Below are 26098 nucleotides of genomic sequence, written 5' to 3' on the forward strand. Positions count from 1 at the left end.
AGGTCGTCTGGCGTCATATGTAAAACAATAATTTAATAAAAAACAAAATAAAGAAATGAAAGCACAAGTTTATAAGACACATAAACAAAATTCCCTAGGGTGATGACATCTCCCCCCAGGAGAGAGAGAGAGAGAGAGAGAGAGAGAGAGAGAGAGAGAGAGAGAGAGAGAGGTATCGCGATGTGGAAAACGTGGCACACTGTACAGAGGTTCGTGCCCCACCCAAACCGCCACTTTAGAATGGTACGACCATAGTGGTTTTACGGGGAGAGGCACTTACCTTCCGTCATCCCACTTGTTGACAAGTAGGGAACACGTGTGGGTTTGTTATATGGTTACTACCCTGTGTTGTAAATGGTTTCCTAGATTACACGAAACCATTACGTTTGTCATTCAATTTAAAGCCACCTGAAAAGCAAAGAAGAGTAATAAAAAGTGATAGGAAAAATGGGAGAAATAGGAAGAGAGGGCAGACACATAAAAAGTGACAGGTCTGAAGACCAAGGAAGAAGTGGGCAACACTGCATCAAGTGAGTGGATGATTGTCACCAACACATGTCATCTGAATTTTCATTTCTCGCGATATCAAGCTTTTGGTCAGAGGCTGTCATTTTCAAATGCCGAAGCATTTTTGTCTTATCACATGGAGCCATTATCAGCAGGTACTGCTTCACATGTGAATGCTTCTCCTTATCACCTGTCATACAGCTAAGTTCATCTCACGGATAGCAACAAGTTTGTCATGCAAGGAATCATTTTTCTTTTTTTTTTAACAGATATAATGACGGAAGGGGAAATGAGGAGGGGGGAGGAGGTGGCATACTGGAGGGGAAACAAGGAGGGGTAGGGGTGGCATACTGAAGGGGAAGGCATGGTATACTGGAAGGGGAACAAGGAGGGGGATGGGTTGGCATACTGAAGGGGACATGAGGAGGGAGGTGTATACTGGAGTGGAAACAAGGAGGGGAAGGGGTGGCATACTGAAGTGGAAAAATGGAGGGGAAGGAGTGGCATACCGGGAGTGGCAGGGGGGCATACTGGAGAGATACGGGGAGGGGGAGGGGGTGGCATTGGTGTAACTGAAAGCATACATAACATGCAATTCAGTGATCCTGCATTCAGCTCCCTAGATCAACCGAGAACGAAATATTAGGCGAAGGTCTCGTGAACAGATGAACGCCAGTCTGTTCGCATTTACCGTAAACTGAAAAGGGGCCCTGGATTTTTAAGGAGTCGGTTGCGTGTCCTGGGTTCGTATCCTTGTCGGGTATGGAAGCTCCCTAACATCTCTTCATTAGCGATTTATTTTGCTTATTAACCCTTGCTCTCCTCTTGATTATTAAAGCATTCTAATAGCACCATACACTTCATAAATATCATACAAAATTATATTAACCGTCCAATCCAAAAATAAGTCGCTAAGGAAGTGATGCTAGGGAACCTCCTTAACCGGCGGGAATATTTGCTTGGTGTTTCTGTTTTCTCTCTCTCTCTCTCTCTCTCTAATCTGGCCTAAAACTCTCTCCATCTTGAATGCTGAGAGGTAAAATCTCACACTAAAATGTAATGCTAGTCACAAAGAAGTGTTATTGATAGGAGGCAGAACCATAGTATATTTCCTCCACTGACCTGCATGAAGTTAGCTGCAAAATGACGAAAAATTTAGGGCAAGTAAAGGTAAAAGGACTATAATCATGCAACAAGCTCTCACTGAGTCCTGAGTTACTCTGGATATATTGTATCTAACACCACTTACTTAGCGATTTATTCTATTCATCCTCAGTATCCTCTTATATGTTACTGGCATAATCTACAGAAACGAGATATAAGTAACATACACGATAATATTATGGTGTTGTATGTAAGCTAAATCACTATGGAAGTGGTGTTACGAGGTCTTCAATACGTACTATAGAATGTTAAGGTGAAATAATACGCAAAATGAATCGCCACGGAGGTGCTAAGAAGCCTCCTATAATACATGTAACAAAGCACATAATCTGGAGGTGTAAAGGGATTACTGTTTGCAATTATATATCCATGAACGTAACTCCTCCCCCTTACAAAGGCCCGTATTCGCCTCTTCCTTAGCGATTTATTTTTGGATACGGCTGGTTAATATCCTTTTGTACGTATTTAGGCAAAATATGGCTATGCTTAAAGGATTTATATGACACAGAATAGAACAGTAAGGTGTGGCAAAATAAATCGCATGGGTTAAGGTGATAGGGAACTTCGTTAACCGACAATGAGTAAGATGACGACGCGGGAAAAGTGCTATCATCCCACCCATCTCACCATGACGGTATGCTGACCCTCTCTTCACCTTCCACATCCTCTTTACCCACTTCAATCCATCAAGCTCTTCTTATTACACAAGGGGTCTTTTGTTTCGGTGTGTGTGTGTGTGTGTGTGTGTGTGTGTGTGTGTGTGTATTGTATGTATGTGAATGATAAAATCCGACTGGCTCCGCGGCTGGTAGAAGGTTTTAGGGTCAACCATCGATGAAGTAGTTTGATTCGGAAATGTCAAAGGTTAACGTCAATTCTGATCCGATTTAGACCAAACCTGGCAGAAGGGTTGAAGGTCAGGAAAAGATGAAGTCTTAATTTTGAGAACAATTGGCTAATCGTCAAAATTACAGAGCAATGTGAAATATATACAGCTGTCCTTATTTTGTGTTAATTTCGATCTTTTATTCGGTTTAGGAGAAACTTTTCGTACAGGAGGGGTTGGGTAAAGCCTTAATTAACCACTTAAATACTTGGAAATCCTCCTAAAGTTGGATATAATCGTGTGGTGGCGTCATTGCACTGAAGGGTTAAACAATTGAGTAACAGACTGGCGAAAAATGTTATATAAATAATGCTGCTTACTCATGACGTTAAATTGGCTGGTTCTGTTCACCTTGATTATCCTCTTACCCACTTCACTCGTGATTTTTTTTTCTTTTTTAAACCGAGAAACTGGCCACTCCCGCATTAAACATCTGGAGTGAGGAGAACGTGTCATCCAACTGAAGCACCGGTTTGTCTACAGTTTGCTCTGCTTGCCTTAGATGACTCATCTGGAAGCAAGGCGGCGAGGATTTGATGAGGGTCGTTGACTCCAAAGCAGTTTATCCGACTTTTGACATGCTTTATATTTTGTCCTGCTGGGTTCCAAATCCCTCTTCATCCAGTAGCTGGATAGGATACCGGGTTAGTCGCCGACAATTCGACCCGTGGAGAGGTAGTTCTGGATACATGGTTACCAGTAGCATGGATAACCTTGACCGGACTGGGGACACAACGCTGTTATCCTTTATTGTATATATATATATATATATATATATATATATATATATATATATATATATATTTATATAGATATATATATATTGTTACATAGCCTATGATTTCATCATCCTTTGTGTAATTTTAACGCTCAGTTGCTGCATGTTTGATCACGAGCGTGTTCTGCCTCAGTCCCCCCCTTCTACCGTTATAGTAGAGTAAGTTGTTCTCTCTGTTATTCCGAGCGGGATTTTCAGCTCTCTGTCCCCATGGCTTCATTTGCGCGTCCCTCTTACAAGTTGTATCAGGCTCTGCCGGCCCCTATATAATGAGCTCAATCTCTGCATCATGGCCACTTAGATCTGCTCCTCATTTTGTTCACATCTCTGTCCTCCCCTGTACAGATATTATTATTGTGAGTGCTCAAGAAATCTCCAAACATCTAGCAGTTGTGTGTAATTTGAGTATAACTGTTGTTGTATTTTTTCTTGTATTGTGTAGCATATGGTTGATTCTTAGGCCTAGTGGGGTCTTTGTGATTGATGTAGAGTTTTATGTCAGTCATTTTTGATAATAGTTTGTATCTGTAATTATTTATCTGGCATTCACTGAGTATTATCTGGTATCTCATTTTATCAGGGCTGACTTAGATAAATTTACTCTTGCTAATTTCGTGTTAATAGAGGCTATTGCAGTTAACCATATATTTAACCTGTTTTTGCCATTACCTTATCCTTATGAGTCCTGAATGTTTTATTGTTAGTTTGTGCATTAAACTTTAACTTGTAATTTTACCTAACTCTTTTGTTTTGAACCTGGAACTTTACGGGACAGTAGTGATTTTTAGCATTCTCACTTAAAGTGTACATTATCTTTCTCTGTTTCGTAACAATATATATATATATATATATATATATATATATATATATATATATATATATATATATATATATATGATTCCCATCCAGATTAGTTGATGGCACTGTACTCAGATAAGAAGCTCTAACTATAAAATATAATAAACCTCAGTCATATGGTTGGATTGAATTCTTAATTTAATTTTAAGAATGGAATTTTATGCTGCCATGACAATATGCACACTGTGGGAGGGGCTCAGTTCTGTCATGTAAGGCCACAGAACATACGACATCGGTGGGTACAACAACTATGGTGATGGAACTGAGCCTCTTCCACAACTTGAACACCAAGCCGTGGCTGCACACAGTTTGGACCTTCTTAGTTACCTGTAAAATCGACTCTTCAGTCTGACTACACGAAGATATCAACTGAACTGAATGGCTTAGGGATCTTCAAGTTGGAAAACACTGGCTATAATTCTTCCACCAAAAACCAGGCTACCACTTTCTCGATAAGTTTAATCTTTAGCTGTTGATCCTGTTTTGCTAAAAGCATTTGGCCAACTTTTTTCCTCAGATTTGACTTAGTCTCTTCTGTTCAATAATATTTATAAAATATTCTTGCTACCTCTAGACCAGTTTATTTACCTCAGGAGACGCTTTTCGAATTGTAAAGGTTACGTGTATCCTTTACCAGCTTCCTCATCACAAGAGATCTCCCTCAATCCGTTTACTGCGGTGACTGACGGTATTTTCAACTCATTCTTGCTAACGTCTGATCATTTTATTCAACCTGGAAATATCGGAAATGCCATGGAAACATCCATTTACGAAATACCGGTACCTCAGGGGAAACATCACCCAGATATAAAATACAGTAAAGGCCAAAATGTGATCCCATAACCATCATTATGACCCCAATTAACTAACGAGTTGTCACCCAACACTGAAAACTGTATTATCCCCTTCATACAGAGGTCCCTCCCTAAGCTGAACAAAAATAACCAGACTTTGGGTCGCTATTCAAGGAGTTAAAAAAAAGGGGGGGAGGGTCTTAGTCTGATTAAAATGTAAAACAGATTATTAGGTTGAAAAAGTAACAATAATTTTGCGGGTAGATGGCGCTGGTGCTTGCCGTGAGGGAGGTTAGATAAGTGGCAACCAAGGTGCGGACAATCCAGTCATCACCCAGACTCCACGAAGGTCACATAATCTCACACCTTACACCTCCACCGCCAGGTATTTACTTTACCGGTACTTTAGAACTACGTAAATGATACTGACACTTAATCTTCCAATTCAAAGTGACATTTCAACTTACTGCCAAACTGCAAAATAGAGAATGGAGAGTATCTATTACCGGTAACAATTTCACGTTTTAATCTGGCATCCGTTAAGAGTTTCCAAGATTGTTTAACTACTTAAATCCAGTTACTTCTTTTATACTTTATTCTTCCTGTCTTCAAAGATTCTTTTCAGCTTAGGAAGACGAATGTACACGGGTTATTGGAAATTTCTAACCTTGTCACTAAAAATGGTCTCTTCAGAGCTTTATAAAATTATCTATTTCAAGCAGGTTTTCGTTCTATAATTGTGCATACATAATTGTAAAAGAAGTAGACGAAGAGGTACAACTTCCTCCCCCCCTCCCCCCCATTCCTCTGGATCCACCACTGAGTCCAAGTCGCTCCAAAGAGTATCTGAAAATGTTCCGTCTTTACATTCTGACACAACAGACGAAGTGTTTGAAAATACTCTCCAGTAACTTTCACTAATGTGTGTGATTCATGTTATACCAATATACCATAACGAAGGAAACTGAATGCTCTCTGCCAAATATATATCGGTCCCCAGTGTAAACGAAGTGCCATTAATTCATATTATTTGAAATACTGACGAATTAGAATTTATATTTAATGATAGGCTAGTTATGAATCCGGCAATCGTATTATACACATCATATCTATTTTAACTGCAGCTAATTCCAAACTACTTTATTCAGATGAGTGACTCCCAAGCGCCTGAGCGTTAATAGTCACCAATAGCCTTTTGATGGTCGAGACAAGTTTAATATTCTGTTCTTGTGATGGCCAAGCGAATCTATTCACTACAGACGGACCCACAGACGCTTGTGAATATTAATACCGGCACCAGTAAATCTAGTATTCTATTCCCGTAAGACCACATTATTTTGTTCAGCTAAGTGAGTTACAGGAGCTCGAGAATGTTAAGGCTGGAATCAACATGTACATCGGATACGGTGGGATTATTAGGAAATACCTGGCTGTGTTTAGTATCCGGCAACTGATAAATTTTCGAGTGTCTGGTTGACCTTGGGTATTACCAGGCAGGATGATGGTGCTTTTCTACTTTCTTACCCCACATTCACATCTTGAGAAGAGATCTAGAAAATGGTTTAGCTGAATTGCAGAGAAATTACAGGGAACTCAAGGCAGAATTTGAGATACTGAAGGAGTTTGTAGCAGCAAACGTAGGAGTCAGCAACAACACTCATGAAGGAAGACGCGTACAAACTGAGCTCGTACAAGCCCCCGCCTGTCAGGCAGTTACAAATGATAGTGTACCAGTATCTTCCTCACCCAGCGATCCAGTACATTCCTCGCCATGCGAAGCCCTCTTTACTATTCTAAGAAATGGCGCAAAATTCGGAAAAAGTACGAGGAAGCACCTTCCCATAACTACGTACAATCGCTACCAGATCCTTGCCGAAGCGGTTGATGAGACAGAAGAAACAAGGCTTATTGGGGACTCTATTGTACGTAATCAGCTGGAGGAATTTTGTGGACGCGTCCCCAGCAGCAGAAAGAGGTACTGTTTTCCTGGAGGTGGATTATGTGATATCACAGAAGCCTGCGATAAGGTCACAAAAGACGCAAATAATAAAACTCTATACGTCATCCATGTTGGTACAAATGATCTGAAGTGCAATAGATCGGAGGAATAGCTAGCAAAGTATCATGAAATGATTAAACGATTCAAAACTAAGTCCACCAATGTGATAATATCTGGTATACTCCCAGTGATCAAGGCAGAGAATAGTTTTTATGATAAGGCCTTCAGCACAAATAACCGACTCAAATCTCTCTGCACGCAAGAGGGAGTCGACTTTGTCAATCAGTGGGACCAGTTTTATGAGCAACATACTCTATTCCAGAAAGATGGTCTCCATTTAAACTCGGTAGACACGGCACGGCTAGGTAGACTCTTACACGATAAAGTCGCCCTCTTCAAATAAAAAAATGTGGACTGTCCAGGAGCAGTAACTACAACGTAAATACCCGCAGAGTCAGAACACCAATTGTTTGGGATGGAATTAGAGTCTTCTATGTTAACGCACGTAGTCTACGTAACAAGTTTGAGGATTTAGAATCTCTTATTTACCTAGAAAATTATGACATTGTTGGCATCACAGAGTCCTGGATTAACACACTGACCGTGACTTTCTGGCTGAATACTCATTAACAGGGTGCAATATTTTCAGCTGTGAGCGACCACATCGAGCTGGTGGCGGTGTTTTACTATATGTGAAAACTAGTCTCCACCCCCTTGTGCTATCCAAATCCAGTATTACCAACATAGATGCCAGTTATGTTCAGCTAAGTATTAATTCACACAAAATAAATATATGTCTCGTCTATTGTCCTCCAGCACAGTCAACTGAGACAGATGAAAAACTTTATGATCAAATTGCGGAAATTTGTTGTCAAGAGGATAGCGTAATCTTTGGAGACTTTAACCTACCAGTAACAAAGTGGGGTGAACCGCTAACGGCACACTCAGGACAAGAGCTTTACACGAATCTTCAAGAAAGCGCTCTTTCCCAACATGTAGAATACCCAACGAGAGGAAACAATATCCTAGACATAATCTTGACTACAAATGATAACCTAGTTAACAATGTTGAAACAGGACCTGAGTTTAGTTCCAGTGATCACCGAATTATACAGTTTAATATTACTACTGAAAAAGTAAAAGAAATAGAGAGCAAAAAAAAGGTCCCAGATTATCGTACAGCTGATTTCACTAGGCTCAGAGCGCTACTTGCAACTGCGGATTGGAATCAAATGTCTGAAACCGATGACATAAACCAAGCATGGGAAATATTCACCAAAAAATATAACGTAGTGGTAAAGTCATATGTGCCACTACGTAACAGGTGTCCAGCTGGTAATAGTAAACCAAAATGGTGGTCCAGTGAAATTAAAAGAAACTTAATAGCCAAAAAACAGGCATACCATAAATATAAAACTACACAAAATAATGATGATAAATTACAGTACGAAAATCTACACTGCATATCGAAAAGACTTTCAGCCATAAATAGTACGAACATAAACAAAACCCCTGGCCCCGATAAAATATCACCGATAATTCTCAGAGAAGCAAAAAATGAGTTACTGCAGCCACTCTCTGTCTTATTCAATAAATCGTTAAGTACTGGGAAAGTTCCATGCGAATGGAAACTAGCAAATGTAACACCTATTTTCAAAAAAGGAAATGAGTCGCACCCAGGAAATTACAGACCAATCAGCTTAACATCAATAGTGTGCAAGTTAATGGAAAAAATCATAAGAGATAAAATTGTTAATTATGTAGAAGAAAATAATATAATTTGAGATTCGCAGCATGAATTCAGACATCGTCGTTCATGCTTAACTAACTTACTGGACTTCTTCCATGATGTTTACAAATCATACAATGACTCAAGAGCAGTAGATAAAATTTACCTTGACATTCAGAACGCATTTGACATTGTCCCTCACAAGCGTCTCATGAGCAAAATAGAAGCACATGGAATAAAAGGAAATACGCAGAAATGGTTACAACACTGGCTTTCAGACCGAAAACAGCGAGTTGTGATAAACGGAAAGGAATCCAAATGGCAGAATGTGATCAGCAACGTTCCCCGAGGCTCAGTGCTTGGATCGATACTTTTTATTATCTATATAAATGATATTGATGAGGGTCTAAATTGTAAAGTACCGGTATCCAAATTTGCAGATGACACTAAAATAACCAGTAAAGTAACTTCAAAATTACAGTGGGAGTAGTTACAAAATGACCTTAATACATTATCAAGCTGGGCAGAAAAATGTCAAATGAAATTCAACACAGAAAAATGTAGAGTACTTCATATTGGAAGTAACAACGTCCATGCGAACTACAAAATGAACAATATCCAGTTATCAAGTACAGATAATGAAAAGGATCTTGGTGTGATAATATCAAATGACCTAAAACCAAGTAAGCAGTGCACCGAGGTGGTTAAAACTGCAAACAAGCTGGTGGGTTTTGTTGGAAGAACTTTCGAGTTTAAATCGGAAAAAGTCATATTTGCCTTGTACAACTCGCTAGTGCGCCCCCATCTTGAGTATTGTGTGCAATTCTGGTCTCCGTACTACAGAAAGGACATTGAAAAGTTAGAGAAAATTCAGTGAAAAATCACAAAAATGATACCACGACTTAGAAACAAACCACATGAGGAATGCCTCGAAGAACTTAAATTATTTAGCCTAACGAAGCGTAGGTTAAGAGGCGACCTTATTGAAGTTTTCAAAATCATGAAGGGATATGACAACTTAGACACGAATAAATATTTTGATATAGACCTGTCGAGTCAAACCAGAAGTAAAGGCTGCAAAATAATGGGAAAGTGTTTCCAATCCCATGAAGCAAAATACTTCTTCTTTAACAGAGTTGTAAATATCTGAAACAGATTACCCTCAGATACCGTGAACAGTATCTCAATTGGGACATTCAAAAACAAAATAGACAAATATTTGCATGAGAATCGTAAGCTGACCCTTTTTCTGTCCGAATAAATAGCTCTTATAGCTACGTGTAAGTTCATTCCCCCTTTGTCTACAAGACCCTTGTAAACAACGTACCCATACATAGTGTCGAATCACGTCATTATACATTTTTCAATTTATTCGATGCAAATAAAGTAATGTAAGCACAGATTAGGATCTGCACAGATAACCCAGACTTAACGGTCACTACTCTTACTTTCGACCTGTGATGGGCTGTGGATCACTGACGGTCCCTGTTAGTCAAGTGACCACCATCGGGATTTTTTTTAGTGTACCAGGGGTCACTGCTTCAGGAGGAAACTTGTGTACTTGTCCCACATGGGAGAGTTCCTTGTCTCAGTGGAGTGAACGGAGCTAGGGCCTGATTGACTGCTGCCTACCTTAAAAGCGCCAGGCAAGGCTGCCGCACCATCCCTAAACATCCACATTGCACAGTCCCCTTGTGTCTACAGGACACCCTGTAAACTTAACATAGCGTCATGTAATGGCATTGTACAATTTTGAGTTTACTCAGTGCAAATGAGGTAATATACAGTAAGCACAGATTAGGATCTGCACAGATAGCCCTGAGTTAACGGTCACTTCTCTTACTTTCGACCTGTGATGGGCTGTGGATCACTGAGGGTCCCTGTTAGTCAAGTGACCACCATTGGGATTTTTTTAATGTACCAGGGGTCACTGCTTCAGGATGAAACTTGTGTACTTGGCCCACATGGGAGAGTTCCTTGTCTCAGTGGAGTGAACGGAGCTCGGGCCTGATTGACTGCTGCCTACCTTAAAAGCGCCAGGCAAGGCTGCCGCACCACCACTAAACATCCACTCTGTGCAATGCACATCCAACCTGTGCACTGTGGAGCCCCCTTTTATCTAAGACACCCGTTGTATATATTTCAATCTCCCCAATGCAAAGAAAGCAATATAAGCACAGATTAGGATCTGCACAGATAACCCTGAGTTAATGGTCACTACTCTCACTTTCGACCTGTGATGGGTTGTGGATCACTGAGGGTCCCTGTTAGTCAAGTGACCACCATCGGGATTTTTTTAATGTACCAGGGGTCACTGCTTCAGGAGGAAACTTGTGTACTTGTCCCACAGGGGAGAGTTCCTTGTCTGTGGAGTGAACGGAGCTAGGGCTTGATTGACTGCTGCCTACCTCAAAAGCGCCAGGCAAGGCTGCTGCACCACCCCTAAACATCCACACTGTGCAGTGTGTAGTTTCCACGTTATGTCAACAGACTTCCCATAAACTCAATGTACGGTACCGGTTTATAATGTCATGCCGTAACTATTAGTTTATTTGATTACTTTCTCTTTCAGGTTACTCAGTCGGGTATCTTATAGACAAAGTATTATAGAATGTGACTTTTCCTTTCCAGTTTTTCCCATGAAATTTCCATATCAGTTTTTCCATGCTGCATGGTGGTTTTTCTCACTTTTTCCTGGGGGGTTTGGTGGTGGGGGAGCCTTCTTGCTTTGCTATCCTTATCCTTTAGCATGTAGAGTTAGATCTTGTAGTCATAGTTTTCTCTGTAACAAGCAGCCTCGAAAGGACCATAAGGTCTGTTGCTGTTTGCTTTCCTATGTAATCCTATGTAATCCTTACACCCACACCCCACACACTCCCACAACACACCCCAACCACCTCACCACCCACACCCCACATCACACCCCCAACCCAACCACGCACAACTCACCCCACACTTGCCCTTCACATGTCCTTGTGCGTGGTGTGTACCGTATACCCGTCCCAGATAGTGTCTGAATTTTCCGTCTTTACATTCTGAAACAATGGACGAAGCCTTTGAAAATAACTGCCAGAAACTCTTCATGACTGTATGTCTGCTGTTGTTATCAATGTAACATCGAATGAACTTTATTATGCAGTGCACTATAAAATAAGAAGAATATAATTTAAAAAAAAAACTCATTCTGGAACAACGATCATTCTGAAACCTTTTTTTTTTTTTTTTTTTTTTTCCTGAGCGTACGTGACGCTGGGGCGTATTCTCATTTGCACTGGCATGAATTCGTTGCACCTCTTCTTGTGCGACGTATTTCTGCGTATTACACCTTTTTCTTCCTTTGTATGTCCTTTATATCGTTTTACTACCAATACAGCTTGCACCAATAATATTCATCTAATCCAGTGTTGTCCCATGAGCGTAGGAGCCCAGGGCTAGGCAAAGTGGTCCTGACATTTAAGATGAGTGACCAGCCTCAAAGTGGCATTACGTGAGCAATAATCCCCATCTCTTGGATATAAACCTGCACAGGCTCAATCCGACTGGGGCGCCTTAATTACCCACTAAACTATCTATCTATCTATATACCTAGGCTGCTTCCCCCAAGAAAAGGGAGGTAGCCGAGACAGGACGACTCACTCTCCATTTACTCATCCATTCAAACACATTCATTCGCATCTTAGCTCCAAAGGGGAGAACGGACAGATCCTCACCGCATCACACCGCACAAGGGTCAACTGCGCAATGCAATCAGTGACATCCGCAGCAGGGCCCGACAGCAGAACTGGTTTACCCCTGCCACATCATAACAGCTCCATCCCCTTACCCGCACCTGACCTGACTAGCTGATCAGACCAAATGCGGGAGAATATCCCCTCAGGGCTGCGTCATCACTTATTCATTCACAATTTCTCTCCATTTATTTCTGTCACGCACAGCCACTCTTCCTTGCTCAACAGACATCCCTCTCGCATCCAGCGCTCTCTTCACACTGTCCATCCATCCTATTCGTGGTCTTCCTCTCAGCCTTACACCTCTCACATCAGATCTAGTTATCTTTTTCACCAATCGCTCATTATCCATTCTCTCCATATGCCCAAACCATTGCAACACCCTCTGATCAACTCTACCAGCCATCTCCCGAACAACTCCAGTTCTCCTTCGCACTTCATCATTTCGCACTCGATCCATACGCGTCACTCCACACATACTCCTCAGACATCTCATCTCCATTACATTCAAACTTTTCCTCTCTGCTACACCCATATTCCATGTTTCAGCCCCATATAATGCAGTCGGTACCACAACACCCTCATACAGCCTTCTCTTTACATCCATTCTAAGCGAACGACATTTAAACACTTTTTTCATTCCTCCCAGCACCTTTCCTACTTCATTTATTCTAAACTTCACTTCTGCATCTATTCTTCCATCCACAGCAACATGTGACCCTAGATATTTAAAACAATCTACCTCCTCAAGCAACTCACCATTCAAAACTATATTCATCCCCCTACCATCTATCAACCTCGTACACTTCATCACTTTACTCTTATTCTCATTTACTTTCAATTTCCTCCTTTCACACACCCTTCCAAACTCCTCTACCAACTGTCTCAATCTCTCCTCTGAATCAGTCACCAGTGCAGTATCATCTGCAAACAGCAGCTGCTTCAGATTCCACTCTCCTCCATCGACATTTACCAGACTCAGACCACCTAAAACTCTTGCATTCACCTCCCTTACAACACCATCCATGTAAATGTTAAACAACCAAGGCGACATCACACATCCCTGTCGCAGCCCCACTCTCACGGGAAACCAATCACTCACAGCATTTCCCACTCTTACACACGCTCTACTATTTACATAAAAACTTTTCACCCCTTTTAGTAACCTACCATCAAGTCCATACAATCTTAAAACAATCCACAAAGCCTCCCTATCAATTCTATCATAAGCTTTCTCTAAATCCATAAATGCCCAAAACACCTCCTTGCCTTTCGCTAAATACTTTTCACACACTTGTCTCACAGCAACCACCTGATCAACGCATCCCCTCCCTCTCCTAAAGCCACACTGCTCATCACTAATCACTCCCTCTGTACCCTCTCTAACTTTCATAATTAACACTCTACCATACACTTTACCTACAACACTCAACAGACTTATACCCCTAAAGCTAGTACATTCATACTTATCACCCTTGCCTTTATACAACGGGACCAAACAAGCACTTGCCCAGTCAAATGGCACCATACCTTTCTCAAAGCACACATTCAACAATCTTACTAACCAGTCAACAATAGTCACTCCACCACCCTTCAGGCATTCCACAGCACACCCATCCATACCTGCAGCTTTCCCTGTTTTCATCTCCTTTACTGCCTTCTCCACTTCCTCCTTCGTGATCAAAGAATCATTTAACCCTCCCAACACATTTATTCCTTGCACCCTTCTATCCGCCACAATCTCAGCCACCCTTTCCTCCTCTACATTTAACAATCTTTCAAAATACTCTGCCCATCTCTTCCTTACTGCATCCATCTCAATTAACATCCTTCCATCCTCTGCTTTTACTCGTTCTTCCTTCCCAGACTCTCCCTTTCGCACCCTTTTCACCTCCTTCCAAAACATTTTCTTATTCTGTTGAAAATTCTCTGTCAGCCGCCTACCCCACCTCTCATCTGCTGCCACTTTAGCATCACGCACAGCCCTTCTCGCTCTATTCCTCTTTTCCTTATACCTTTCATATGACATCTCATCCTTCCTCTGCAGCCACACTTCATATGCACGTCTCTTCTCAGCCACAGCCATACTTACTTCCTCGCACCACCATTCACTTCCTTTTCTTACACCACCACCCACACGTCTCACACCACACACCTCTTCCGCATGCCCCACCACAGCACTCTTAAACAACTGCCATTCTTCCTCCACGCTGCCATTTCTACGATCTTTCACTGCGTTCCACTCATCTTCCAATTTCTCCTGATACTCTATCTTTTTCTCTCTTTTATCCAACTCACTCACTTTCAAAACCTCCCTGCCACACCTAACCCTCCTAGCTCTCACCCATCTCTTACCTACTCTTAACTTTCCCTCCACCAGGTAGTGGTCAGACATACCTCCACCCTCCCCTCTCAGAACTCTCACATCCAACAATCTTCCTATTACATTCCTAGACACAACCACATAGTCCATCAAGGCTCTATCAACAACCCTTCCACCCTCCTGTCTCACCCATGTATACTTATAAATATCTTTCTTCTCAAACAGCGTATTCCCAATCACCATCTCTCGCTCAACACACATCGCTATCATTCGTTCCCCATTTTCATTTCTTCCAGGCACACCATGCATACCAACTACACCTTCAACTGCTACATTTCCCACTCTAGCATTCAGATCTCCCATCATTACCACATTCACATTCGCTCCAAAACTCTGCAGACACTCATCAACATCATTCCAGAAAGACTCCCTCTCTTGTTCATCTCTTTCACTACCAGGCCCATATGCACTCACAAACACCCACAACTCACGTTCAAATTTCGCTTTCACCCACATCAGTCTCGATGACACCTCCTTCCATTTAATCACACACTGCTGTACTTCCGGACTCACTAACAAGGCCACACCTTCTCTTGCCCTTCCTCTATCAACACCTGACAATCTTCCATTCACACTTCCAAACATAGATTCCCCCTTCCCTTTCATCTTGGTTTCACTCAAAGCTAACACATCCAACTTTCTTCTCACAAACATTCTCCCAATCTCCTCCCACTAAACCACCAGGCAAAAATTTGGTTACATGGTTACCATCCAGCGTAGTAAATGATTTCCTGGTGTACTGGAAACCATTTGACTTGTCACTAAGTACAATCACCTGTAGGCATAAGGAAGAGGAAAGAATGAAGGAAAGACGGAGAGAAGAGGAAGATAGGAACGCAGGAAGAGAGGAAAGGGCGGGCAGCCGAGAACAGCACTACATCGAGTGAGTGGATGGTGAGCGCCCCCACCTACCATTAACATCAGTAAAATACCTGGGAATATTTAAGGAGTAATGTGCATTATAACTCGTTAATGAAAAGGTGTTATCGTGGTCTGCGAAGCCAACAAGAATAACCACACACACACACACACACACACACACACACACACACACGCTTGTGCGCGCGCTTATGTGAGATGAAGTTACTGTTTATGGAAGCAAGCGCTATTTTTCGTTGGTTTGCCACTGATGTAATAACTGATTACCTTATACAGCATACAGTGCACGTTACAGGAAGATGTATTAGGCTACTTACTAAACAGTACCATACAGCTATTGGTAAATAGTAATATAACAGGCAGTAGGTATCATTAGTAGGGGATGCAATGTATATAATAATGTGAGTGATAAAGGTAAGTGACCGAATGTAGCGTACTGTGTTAATGCATATAGTTTACGTGGCGTACACTGCTGTACCTAATATCCGTAACATGGGTACTAAAGCCACATTTTCGTGAGTCCTTCTTAGACCACAGTTCTCTGGACCTACTTGATGCTTGCGATAACGGTTTTAGACCAGTACCATCCTTAATATTGGCCAGAGGATCGAGTGTGCGGAGCCATGACGGAATCAGCTATGTAAGCAGAGAGAATGGGATGAAAATTCATCAATTTGGCTATAAATATCGTCCTTATTAGCGTACACGGTAGCTGTTTCTACGTCATATAAAAGAAAATGTGACAACTCGCCAGTGTGTGTCACTATTACAACCATGAAAATGAGTTCTCATTAGACCATGAAGTGAAATACATGTGCAGCTTACCTTTTCAGTGAAAACAACTGTAATACCCAGGTCCTGAAGGAATTACCTACAAATAGCTGTAAATACCACTATTACATTATAATCAGTCACACAGAGCACTTCTCTCCAGACAAAATAATTCAATCATAACTGGTCACTTTTTTTTTTTTTTTTTCAAAACCGTTCCTAATATGTAGGCTCTTCAAGCTGGCAACTACATTTATATCACCGCCTCATGTTACTGGTGGCATCATTTGTGCGAAATTGTTTAACATAACAGTCAGCTTTTACTTGTCGGCCATCTTTGCTGTATCAGTTTACCCCGGGCACGGGACGTTCCGGTCTGTCCTTGTTGCCCAGTGCTACCGCGCAACCTTTGTACGCAAAAATAGGTAACCTGGGCCTGGTTCTGGGACAGGAACGCTTAAAGCCAGTCCTCATTGGCCTAATTTGTCTGAAACTTTCTCACCAGAACAGCCATGAGACGTCTCGATCAGTCTGAAAGCTTCACGATAAATGCGGCTTTAGGTAATATTGGGTAATAAATAATTAAACAATAATTACAGTAATTACCATACCTGACAAACTGGCGCAGCCTTTCCATAGTTTCTATTGACACGTCTTTCACAGGTTAGGCTACTTATTATGCTTCGTTGATTACCACAAATACAGAGCATTTTTATTTTTGCTATGCAGTGTGTCAAGACCTGTTTATATCAGATACCGTCACCCCTAAAAGTTACCACCTAGAGCGAACGTCTGCCAACCTGCAGACTTCAGATTCTCTGCTATCAGTTTTGGACAGACTAATTAGGTTTTGTAAGTTCAGATTCGTCTGGGATTTGGCCAGGTATTGCGGCTAAAGTGGGAATCCTAGGTGGTTGATATCAAGCGGGGTCTGCAGGTTGAAGCCCCAGTTAGTGCAAGTTAGGTTAGGACAGACTGGACTGTTAGATTTCCTACAGATTTGAATATTTGATGCACTAATGAGTGATGCTTCCCATCGGCAAGATCGTGGGTAATCAGCGCGTCCAGTCGGTTACAGGCTGCCACAGGCAGTCAACACTCAACACTTACCTGTGTTGCATATGTACCAAAATTACTTTCCTTCAGATCGTGAGTTGGGAAGAATAATGTTGGAATCGCCGCATCCGTTTGGCAAAGAAATTTTAACGTCAGGGATGAGAAAATCAGTGGCAAGGAGACTGAAGAAAAGCACCAGCATCATTCAAAGTAGAGTGAAACACCTTTTTTTTTTTTTTCCTGAGACGGCAGAGCCTGAGTGGAGAGATTCGGAAGGTGTGAAGGTACTGGTGATGTATTAACAAGATGCCTGAAGATGCCGGCTGTGTCTGCTGATTGTTGATGAGGGAACGAATTACGGTACGTGCTCGAAAAGGATACATAAAGATATAAATAAATAAAAATTAAATACACCTGGAACGCAGAAAAAAAGAAAGAAAAAGAAAAAGAAAAGCAGGAGGGATGGAAGCATAAGATGAGTAAATGCCAACACAAAACGAAAAGGGTGCACAGGCCGCAGAGAACGGAAAACACACAAAATAGTAACCTAGCACATGAAGTAGAAAAAAGTTGATCTAGAGAACTTCAAGCAAGCAGGGGAAGCGAAAAGATCATAAACAAGAACAATACAAGGTCAATAAACTAGGAGCGAATCCGGCATGGCGACCTATCATTCGCTTGATTTTCTAAGTCAGTAGTGTGGTAAACAATCGACAATCGCTTTGCGGTATTCATAAATGATCTAGAGTCAATCGCCGTAACAAATGAATATTATAATTCGTTTTATGTTGTATTTTACTTTAATATTCATCCTAGTTTGGTTGTGAGCTGATTAGTTAACTGTAGTGGGGACAAGGATAAACATGCAATCTTACACACACCCGTATGATCACTTTATAAATGTAGCTTCCACTACATTACTACCACTACTACCTAACTACTTCAATTTCCATGGAGTAATAAAATTAGTCTAATTTCAAACAAATGACACTGATGACAAGCCATTAGTTTTAGTTGCAGCAGATACACCAGCTTGATTTCTACGGGGATAGAAGCAGGGTAGATGACAAGACGTCCTAAATCATATCTACTAATCATGACTTTTTCTACAGCCCAGAAAAATGACGACGTGCGATTTTTACTACCTCCTGCTTTCCCCACCCTGTCGGTCTGTTATGCTCACAGCCAAGGCAGTGGGGGTGAAGCTCAACCTGAAGGAAGTGGACGTCTTAAAGGGGGAGCAGATGAAACCAGAGTTTATTGCCATTAACCCCCAGCACTGCATCCCAACACTCGTTGATGGTGACTTTGTTCTGTGGGAGAGGTGCGTTGCAATAGCACGAGTACATTCCTGGTGGAGGTTGATGGGAATAACTAAGGGAGTGCTCATAGGGCATCCTTCAGTCCTGCAACCAAAGGTTAGAAGGCAAGGTGGTCAGAGGTAGTGGCAATAGTGCTCATGAGGCATCAGAGTGACTTCAGCAGCTTATGTACAGCTGACACCCTGGCAGAAGTCCTGCAACACCAAATATTTTGCTGGCAGGCCTTGCTGGTCATGCAGCCCTATGCCAAGAGATCACGACAAGGATTAACCGAGACTGAATGACAAATGGTCTCTCTCATTGCCTGGGTCAGGGAACAGTATAATTAGAAATTCATTACGACACCTGTAACCAATTTGCCGCAAGATCCACTGTCATACCACTCGTTTATACAATCAGTCCTGACTTGAGATAGTTGTAATATGTTTCAGTGCAGACATAGCATTAGTAACTAAACAGTAATGTATGAATGTGTTGGGCATCATCATTTGCCCATTTGATTGCAGGACATAATGGGATGAGACACTCTAGTTTAATATAAATAATCATCCAGCTAGGTGCAGGTAAATCACCTCTTTTCATACATTCCATCTCCCATCACCTTGAGCCCTACACCTGCACAGCATTCTGTCCATGTATCATAAGTCTTAAATCCTCACAGGTACAAGTTCTGTATTATTAATCGTCTGTCCTTTTTACAAGTAGGCACATTGTAGGCTTGATGAGTTTCATGTAGTGTACTGATTGACAATCAGTTTCATTAGGATAATATTATGTCCCTACCTGGCATCATACTGGGCTGATATGCCATACCCAATCCACAGGGACAAATTGCCAAAATACTATCATACAACAGTGCTCCCCATTACAGCTTTCTAATAGTATCATTTTGTCATCAGTAAACCTTTATTGCTGTTTCTTTTCTTTGCCTCATCTACTTAATTTGATCAAAGATATCCTTAACATTGCCACAGCTTGAGTAGGCAACACACGATATTTTTTAAAATACATTTTTCACTCTTACTGAGCATGTCCAGTTTTGCTAATACTGCTCCATTTTCCAGCACATTGCCTAATTCAACAGTAACACCAGTAAGTGAAAAGAGAAGTCATGTTGTAAAGTCTACATGAAACTTCAACCCCTATTTCTTGGTTGAAACATAGGATTTTTTGTTTGTTTTTTTAGCTATTTGTGTACGGTAGATATTATCCTAGTTATGACCAAACATAATCTTTACCTACTTAGCATTACCTAAACACTTTCTTTTTTATGTGATACTCTCAACACTACAGCCGGGCAATCTGCAACTACTTGGCTTCCAAATACGGCAAGGATGACTCCCTCTTCCCTAACGATCCCAGGAAGAGAGCAGAGGTGGAGAGACTGCATTATTTTGACATGGGAACGCTTTTCTTCCGCTATGGCGAGTATATGGTGAGTAGTTGGCTTCCTTCTAACCTAGCCCTAATACTGTGTTGGTAGGAGTTCTAAAGTGGATGGCTGTACTCCCAAATTTTATCAGATTTTACTTTGTGCATTCCTGTATTTCCAGTCCATCAAGGTAGCTATTTTGGGAAAACTGTTCATGCAGCAGATCAATAGCAAAAGTTTTCTACAAATGTAGATTTCTAAGGTACAGTAGTCACAAATGTGATACAAATTCTTCCATATTATCCTATATCATTTTGCAACAGTTACCAGTGTTGATGAGAGGAGAGAAGAGCTTCAACCCTGAAAAGCTAGAGAAGCTCCATGAGGCTCTGGGATGGCTCAACACATGGCTGGCTGGTCACGACTTTGCTGTGGGGAACAACATCACTGTGGCAGACCATTCACTCTCTGCTACAGTCTCCACCGTCAAGGCGGCCGGGATTGACCTTGACCGCCACCCGAACGTTGTGGCGTGGTTGAAGAGGTGTGAGGCCAACATGCCAGGCTACGATGAGATCAACACTGCTGGTGTAGAAGAATGGGGCCAGATGTTCAGGAGTAGATGCAACTTGTAAGCTCTTGTAGGATCAGTCCTAAGATGCAACTTGTAAGCTGTTGCTGGATCAGTCTTGAGGTGCAATTTAACAGGCCATTGCAGGACTGATCTTGGCTGACATACAGTAACCATTCTTGAATTACAAAATAAAGCAACCAAACAATTGCTTTTTTAATGTCCAAGATTCGTAACACAATACATTCACTTAACTATACACTACATATAAAAATGTTAGTAAATAGAAAATAATCATAAAATATTTTATTGTAAAACATTATAAAGGAAACAAGTGATTTGTTGATATAGCTGGAGGCTGTAGCCTAAAGTTCAGTCTGATCGAACTGCTCTGTCGCAACCAGTGATTTGTCCTATGTTTAAGATACTGCAAAGGGTATACATATGTAACGATAATAATTAAAGTGATTTTTGAGAGTATGTACAGTACATTGAAAACAGTCTTACTGAGAGTTAATAGCCTGGGCAATATAGTGATTACTTCCACCATTGTATACTTGGCCTTTTATACCTGCACACTGGTCTAACCGGATAGGCAAACTGCTTAACTTCGCTCCATGTGAACATGATCTAACCAGAATTCACATAACTGACTTGCATGGGTGAGTGAGAAACCATTCTAGCACTGAGATCATGGCAATTTAAAGCAAAACATAGACTTTACATTCCATCTGATGACTGCTGTGGGTTGTTTTCTTGGCTGCACATCTGGGGAAGGCTATAAAGCATTTACTCAAACTTTATGAAGATCCTTAACTCCTCTGCTTGGTTGACAGCTAATTGCAGTCTGAGTGGGGGGTCTGACTTTACCAGTAAACGAGGAGACTCCTTACTGAGGCTCATCGAATTTCATGTAACTATGACATAAATTATGAATGACCAAGTTCCATCGGGTGAAAACAAATGCTACAGTGTGATTCAGTTGACAAGCATCAATAATTACCAATGTACAAATAATGCAACCTCATACGGTACTGCAATGCTGACCAAAGTTCACCAACAACTGCCGTCATATAATGATATTGTTAGAACCTTTTCTGCTGATAAGGAATGTAAATAAACTCAAATTTATATGAACTGTCACTGTATTTCCAGGGCTACTAGTTGAGTATGTACACAGGTAGTTACAGGAATGAACATATGTAGCAGCATTATTAAATAAACCTTGTTAAAAAATATTTATAAATCCAAGAAGAAAGATCGTCTTTTGCGGTTGTTGAGATGACCATAGTGGGGTGGGCGCTGTGACCAGGCCTGAGTACCAACAGGTTCATGAGACTTTATTTATAAAAATTCACCTTTATTTGATTTGGTCTGCCATACAAAAAAAAAAAAACAATATTGCTCAGGTTACCAGCAGTATAATGCCTGTTATGGAATAATTTTCATCTGATTTTAAAAGGAAATGATAAAACCAAAGGTTTTGTTGGGAAAAACTGTTGCTATATGGTCCATACATTATCATTTCATGAGTTTATTAAACAGTAGCAGCTATAAATTTACATGATTATAATCCCCAAAAGAAGTTTTTAAAATCAATGACCTAACTGCCACCACTAGAACGTCTAACCAAGATGAAAAATGATTATAGCAATTTCAAAATAAAATGATAATGACAATGCAGGGTAAATATATCTACAAACTGAATTAGAAATAAAAGCAGGATATGAATTTGAAACCTCCAGATCCTCAGGCCTACATCAGGAAGGGGAGGCTGAAGGCTCAAAGTCACAGGAGGAAGGAGAAGAGACAAGGGGAGGTGGAGAGAGAAAAGAAAGAAAGGGGTAGGGAAGAGAGAAATGGACGAAAAGGGGAGGGGAGAGAGAAATTGACGAAAGGGGGAGGGGACAGAATGAACAGGAGGGAGCTTCAAAAGAAATTATTAGCTCAAGGTGCTTTGGAGATGAAGTAAACGATGAATCACAGGAAGAGATGGGGACTGCGCAGTGTGGATGTTTAGGGGTGGTGCAGCAGCCTTGCCTGGCGCTTTTAAGGTAGGCAGCAGTCAATCAGGCCCTAGCTCCGTTCACTCCACTGAGACAAGGAACTCTCCCATGTGGGACAAGTACACAAGTTTCATCCTGAAGCAGTGACCCCTGGTACATTAAGAAAATCCCGATGGTGGTCACTTGACTAACAGGGACCCTCAGTGATCCACAGCCTCGTGCTGTTGTTAGGCGTTAATCTATGCCTACTTCTTCAAAGCCGCGCCATTTGCACGTACCTTGTGTCACAGTACGGGAAGAACGACTCCCTCTACCCCACAGTACCCAAGGCCAGAGGCAAAGTGGACGGGCTCCTATACTTTGACGCCTGCACACTCTCAACAGGTTCTTCTTATATGCCGTAAGTTGTGCGAATATCGTGTTGGTGGTGATTATAGTTCACTGTATTCATTTAAGCCAGCTGTTTTACTACTGGTATTACTGCAAATAACGGTCATCGTCATCATCATCATCTTTCTGATTGTTTTCCAACCTAAGTATGGGGTGAGGTAGTGTCCAGAAAGTAGGTGAAGAGAAAGTATCAATCGTCGTCATCATCATTCTGACTGTGTTTTCCACTATGGATGGGGTGAGGTAGAGTCCGCAAAACAAGGAAGGCGAAAGCAAGAGAGTGAATTATCAACAGCATATCCAATTAAGCAAGACCCAGAGCAAGGAAAGGAAAAACAGGAAAGAGGGACAACTTCCAAAAACATGCTCAATCTACTCGGTCATCATTCATCTTGCGTATTTATTAACGTATTTTGCAGGCAATCAACGAAAGGGGAAAATTATTACTATACTCCTTCTACTTTAACTTGGCCCATATTTACCATCTCTCCATCTTGGTTTGAATTGTAATAAAACAGACTGACACTAGAATATGGTACTAGTCTTGAAGATGTGCTCTGGAAAGGATGTACAGCCGTAGTACTGTCTTTTTCTGTCACTGAGCTACAGGAAATAAGCCGCAAAAGGACGAAAATTTAGGCAAAGTTAAGGTGGAAAGAGTACAGCAAGCTCACTTCACTAGTTATCATTCATCTTATATCATTTCTTTTCCTCAGATACCAGTATTATTTGGAGGGCAGCAAACTCCAACAGCCTGAGCAAGATCCAAGAAGCCCTGGGTTCTGGAGATACATCTGGGCGAGGGAGCTACTCTTAGTATAGTACACAGTACACTTCCGTTTTTTTTCCAGGTACCAGTGATGTTTGGGGGGCAAAAGCCAGGCCCCAACAACCTGAGCAAGATCCAAGAAGCCCTAGGTTGGCTGGAGGGATATCTGGGTGACGGGCAGTGGGTAGCGGGGAACACCATGACCATAGCCGACCACAGCCGTGTCCACGATGTCCACTCTCCAGGAGGCCGTAGATATGTCGCCCTACCCCAGAATCACCGCCTGGCTAAAGCGCTGCAAGACCCACAAGCCAGGATGCGATGAAAACCAAGCAGGGGCTACTGTGTGGGGCAAGTTGTTCAAGTCAAAGATACAGTGAACAGACCAACATTTTGATGTCTAAGATGTCAAAGATACAGTCTAAGATGTCAAGGATAAACTATACAGGAAAACATTTTTAGGCTAAGAATTCAAAAATACAGTCTAAGAGGTCAATGATGCAGTGAACAGGCGAACATTTTGAAGTCTAAGAAGTCAAAATGAACACGCTAACATTTTGAAGTCTAAGAAGTCAAAATGAACACGCTAACATTTTGAAGTCTAAGAAGCCAAAATGAACACGCTAACATTTTCAAGCGTATCCCATTTACTGCCAAGAGGAATTATTAATCCCTTCACTACAATGACCTGCTTATTGTGTTATAAGGCTTGCACCAGACGCTTCTATTCAAGCCGAGAAGAACCTATACCAGCGAAGGGGTTGATGTATGCTGTATCTAGCTAATGTAATTCAGAAAGTATACCCAAAGTTAACAAAATCGTCATCAGATAGCAAGAATATACAAAGTGTCATTTAACTGAAGCAATTAAATTAACAAACGGCAGTGAACATGTCATTAATGGGCAAGTTAGAATGGGTAAGTACTTAACGTAAACGCTGCAGTAAATACAACAAGTTACCATTTTTTTTTCTGGGGGGAGGGGTTTTTCTGTATGTGACACGGATCCAAATTAGTTAACACTGAATACTTCGTGTCAACTTTAGTGACTAACAAATTACCCCATATATGTTATAACCAACACATCTTTGAGGATAAAACTTTTAAGTCAAAGTTTTCTATCTATCTATCTATTACTGCCAGACGCCTCAATCCCGTTTGGGGTGGCCACAAACAAATCGCCTCCAAGTCGCCCCGTCCCCCGCCATTTCATTGCCCTGCTCCCAACTCACCCCCCCCCCCTCACATACCTCTCCACCCCATCCCTCCATCCCATCCGCGGCCTCCCCCTCCCTCTTCCCCCCTTCACCTCACTCACATACACTCTCTTCGTCAGTCTTTCACCCTCCATCCTCTCCATTTGGCCAAACCACCTCAGTGTGTTCCTCATAACGCTTCCTATCACATCCACATCAACACCACAACGCTGCTTTATATCCTCATTCGTCAGCCTATCTCTCCATGTGACTCCACAGGCTCCTCTTAAATAACTCATTTCCACTGCTCTCACTCTTGACTTGTGTCCTTCCAACAACGTCCAAGCTTCACTTCCATACGTTAGAGTTGGTATCACAATACTGTCATGTACTAACTTTTTCACTTCCATGCTCACTTCCCTGTTTCTTATCACTGCTTTCAAAGAACCAGCAACCTTTCTTCCCTGCTGTACCCTTTCAAGCACTTCACCCTCCAAACCTCCATCCTTACTCATCACACTACCCAAGTACTTAAACGTACTCACATTTTCCAATTCCTCACCATCCAACCTCGCTGTACATTCACTGACTTCACCTCTCTCAAAGACCATCACTTTACTCTTCCCTACATTCACCTTTAGATTCCGTTTCTTACACACTCTCTCAGACTCATCCACCAAGCCTTGCAGCTCCCCTTCGTCTTCACTCAACAACACAGTATCATCTGCAAACAACAGTACAGGGAGTTTCGAAACACTATCCTCTCTCACCAGGGCCACTCCAACATCCACTACCCTACCTTATACCTCTTTTATAACCCCATCAATGTACAAATTGAACAACCATGGAGACATGACACATCCCTGTTTCAAACCAACTTTCAAAGAGAAAAATTCACTTAGTTCACCATCCACACGCACTGCAGCCTTCGCACCATCGT

At 41.6% G+C, this 26098-nt stretch overlaps 1 protein-coding gene and 1 pseudogene across 1 annotated transcript in view; both read left to right on the plus strand.

The window, feature by feature from the left end:
* The window catches only part of LOC145416237 (glutathione S-transferase 1-like), a 31449-nt gene extending 10444 nt beyond the window's left edge, over positions 1 to 21005 (plus strand). The window contains exons 2-4 of the mRNA XM_080285243.1: positions 18645 to 18856; positions 20148 to 20289; positions 20550 to 21005. Of these exons, the coding sequence (XP_080141369.1) occupies positions 18645 to 18856; positions 20148 to 20289; positions 20550 to 20861 (666 nt within the window). The 3' untranslated portion in view covers positions 20862 to 21005. The remainder of the gene's footprint in view (positions 1 to 18644; positions 18857 to 20147; positions 20290 to 20549) is intronic.
* On the plus strand, positions 20885 to 24342 carry LOC145416239 (glutathione S-transferase 1-like; annotated as a pseudogene).
* Positions 24343 to 26098: the final 1756 nt, after the last annotated feature.

This window comes from Coenobita brevimanus, chromosome 105 (genome assembly GCF_032717465.1).
Source record: "Coenobita brevimanus isolate Jiangsu-jjx chromosome 105, ASM3271746v2, whole genome shotgun sequence".
NCBI classification, from domain to species: Eukaryota; Metazoa; Arthropoda; class Malacostraca; order Decapoda; family Coenobitidae; genus Coenobita; species Coenobita brevimanus.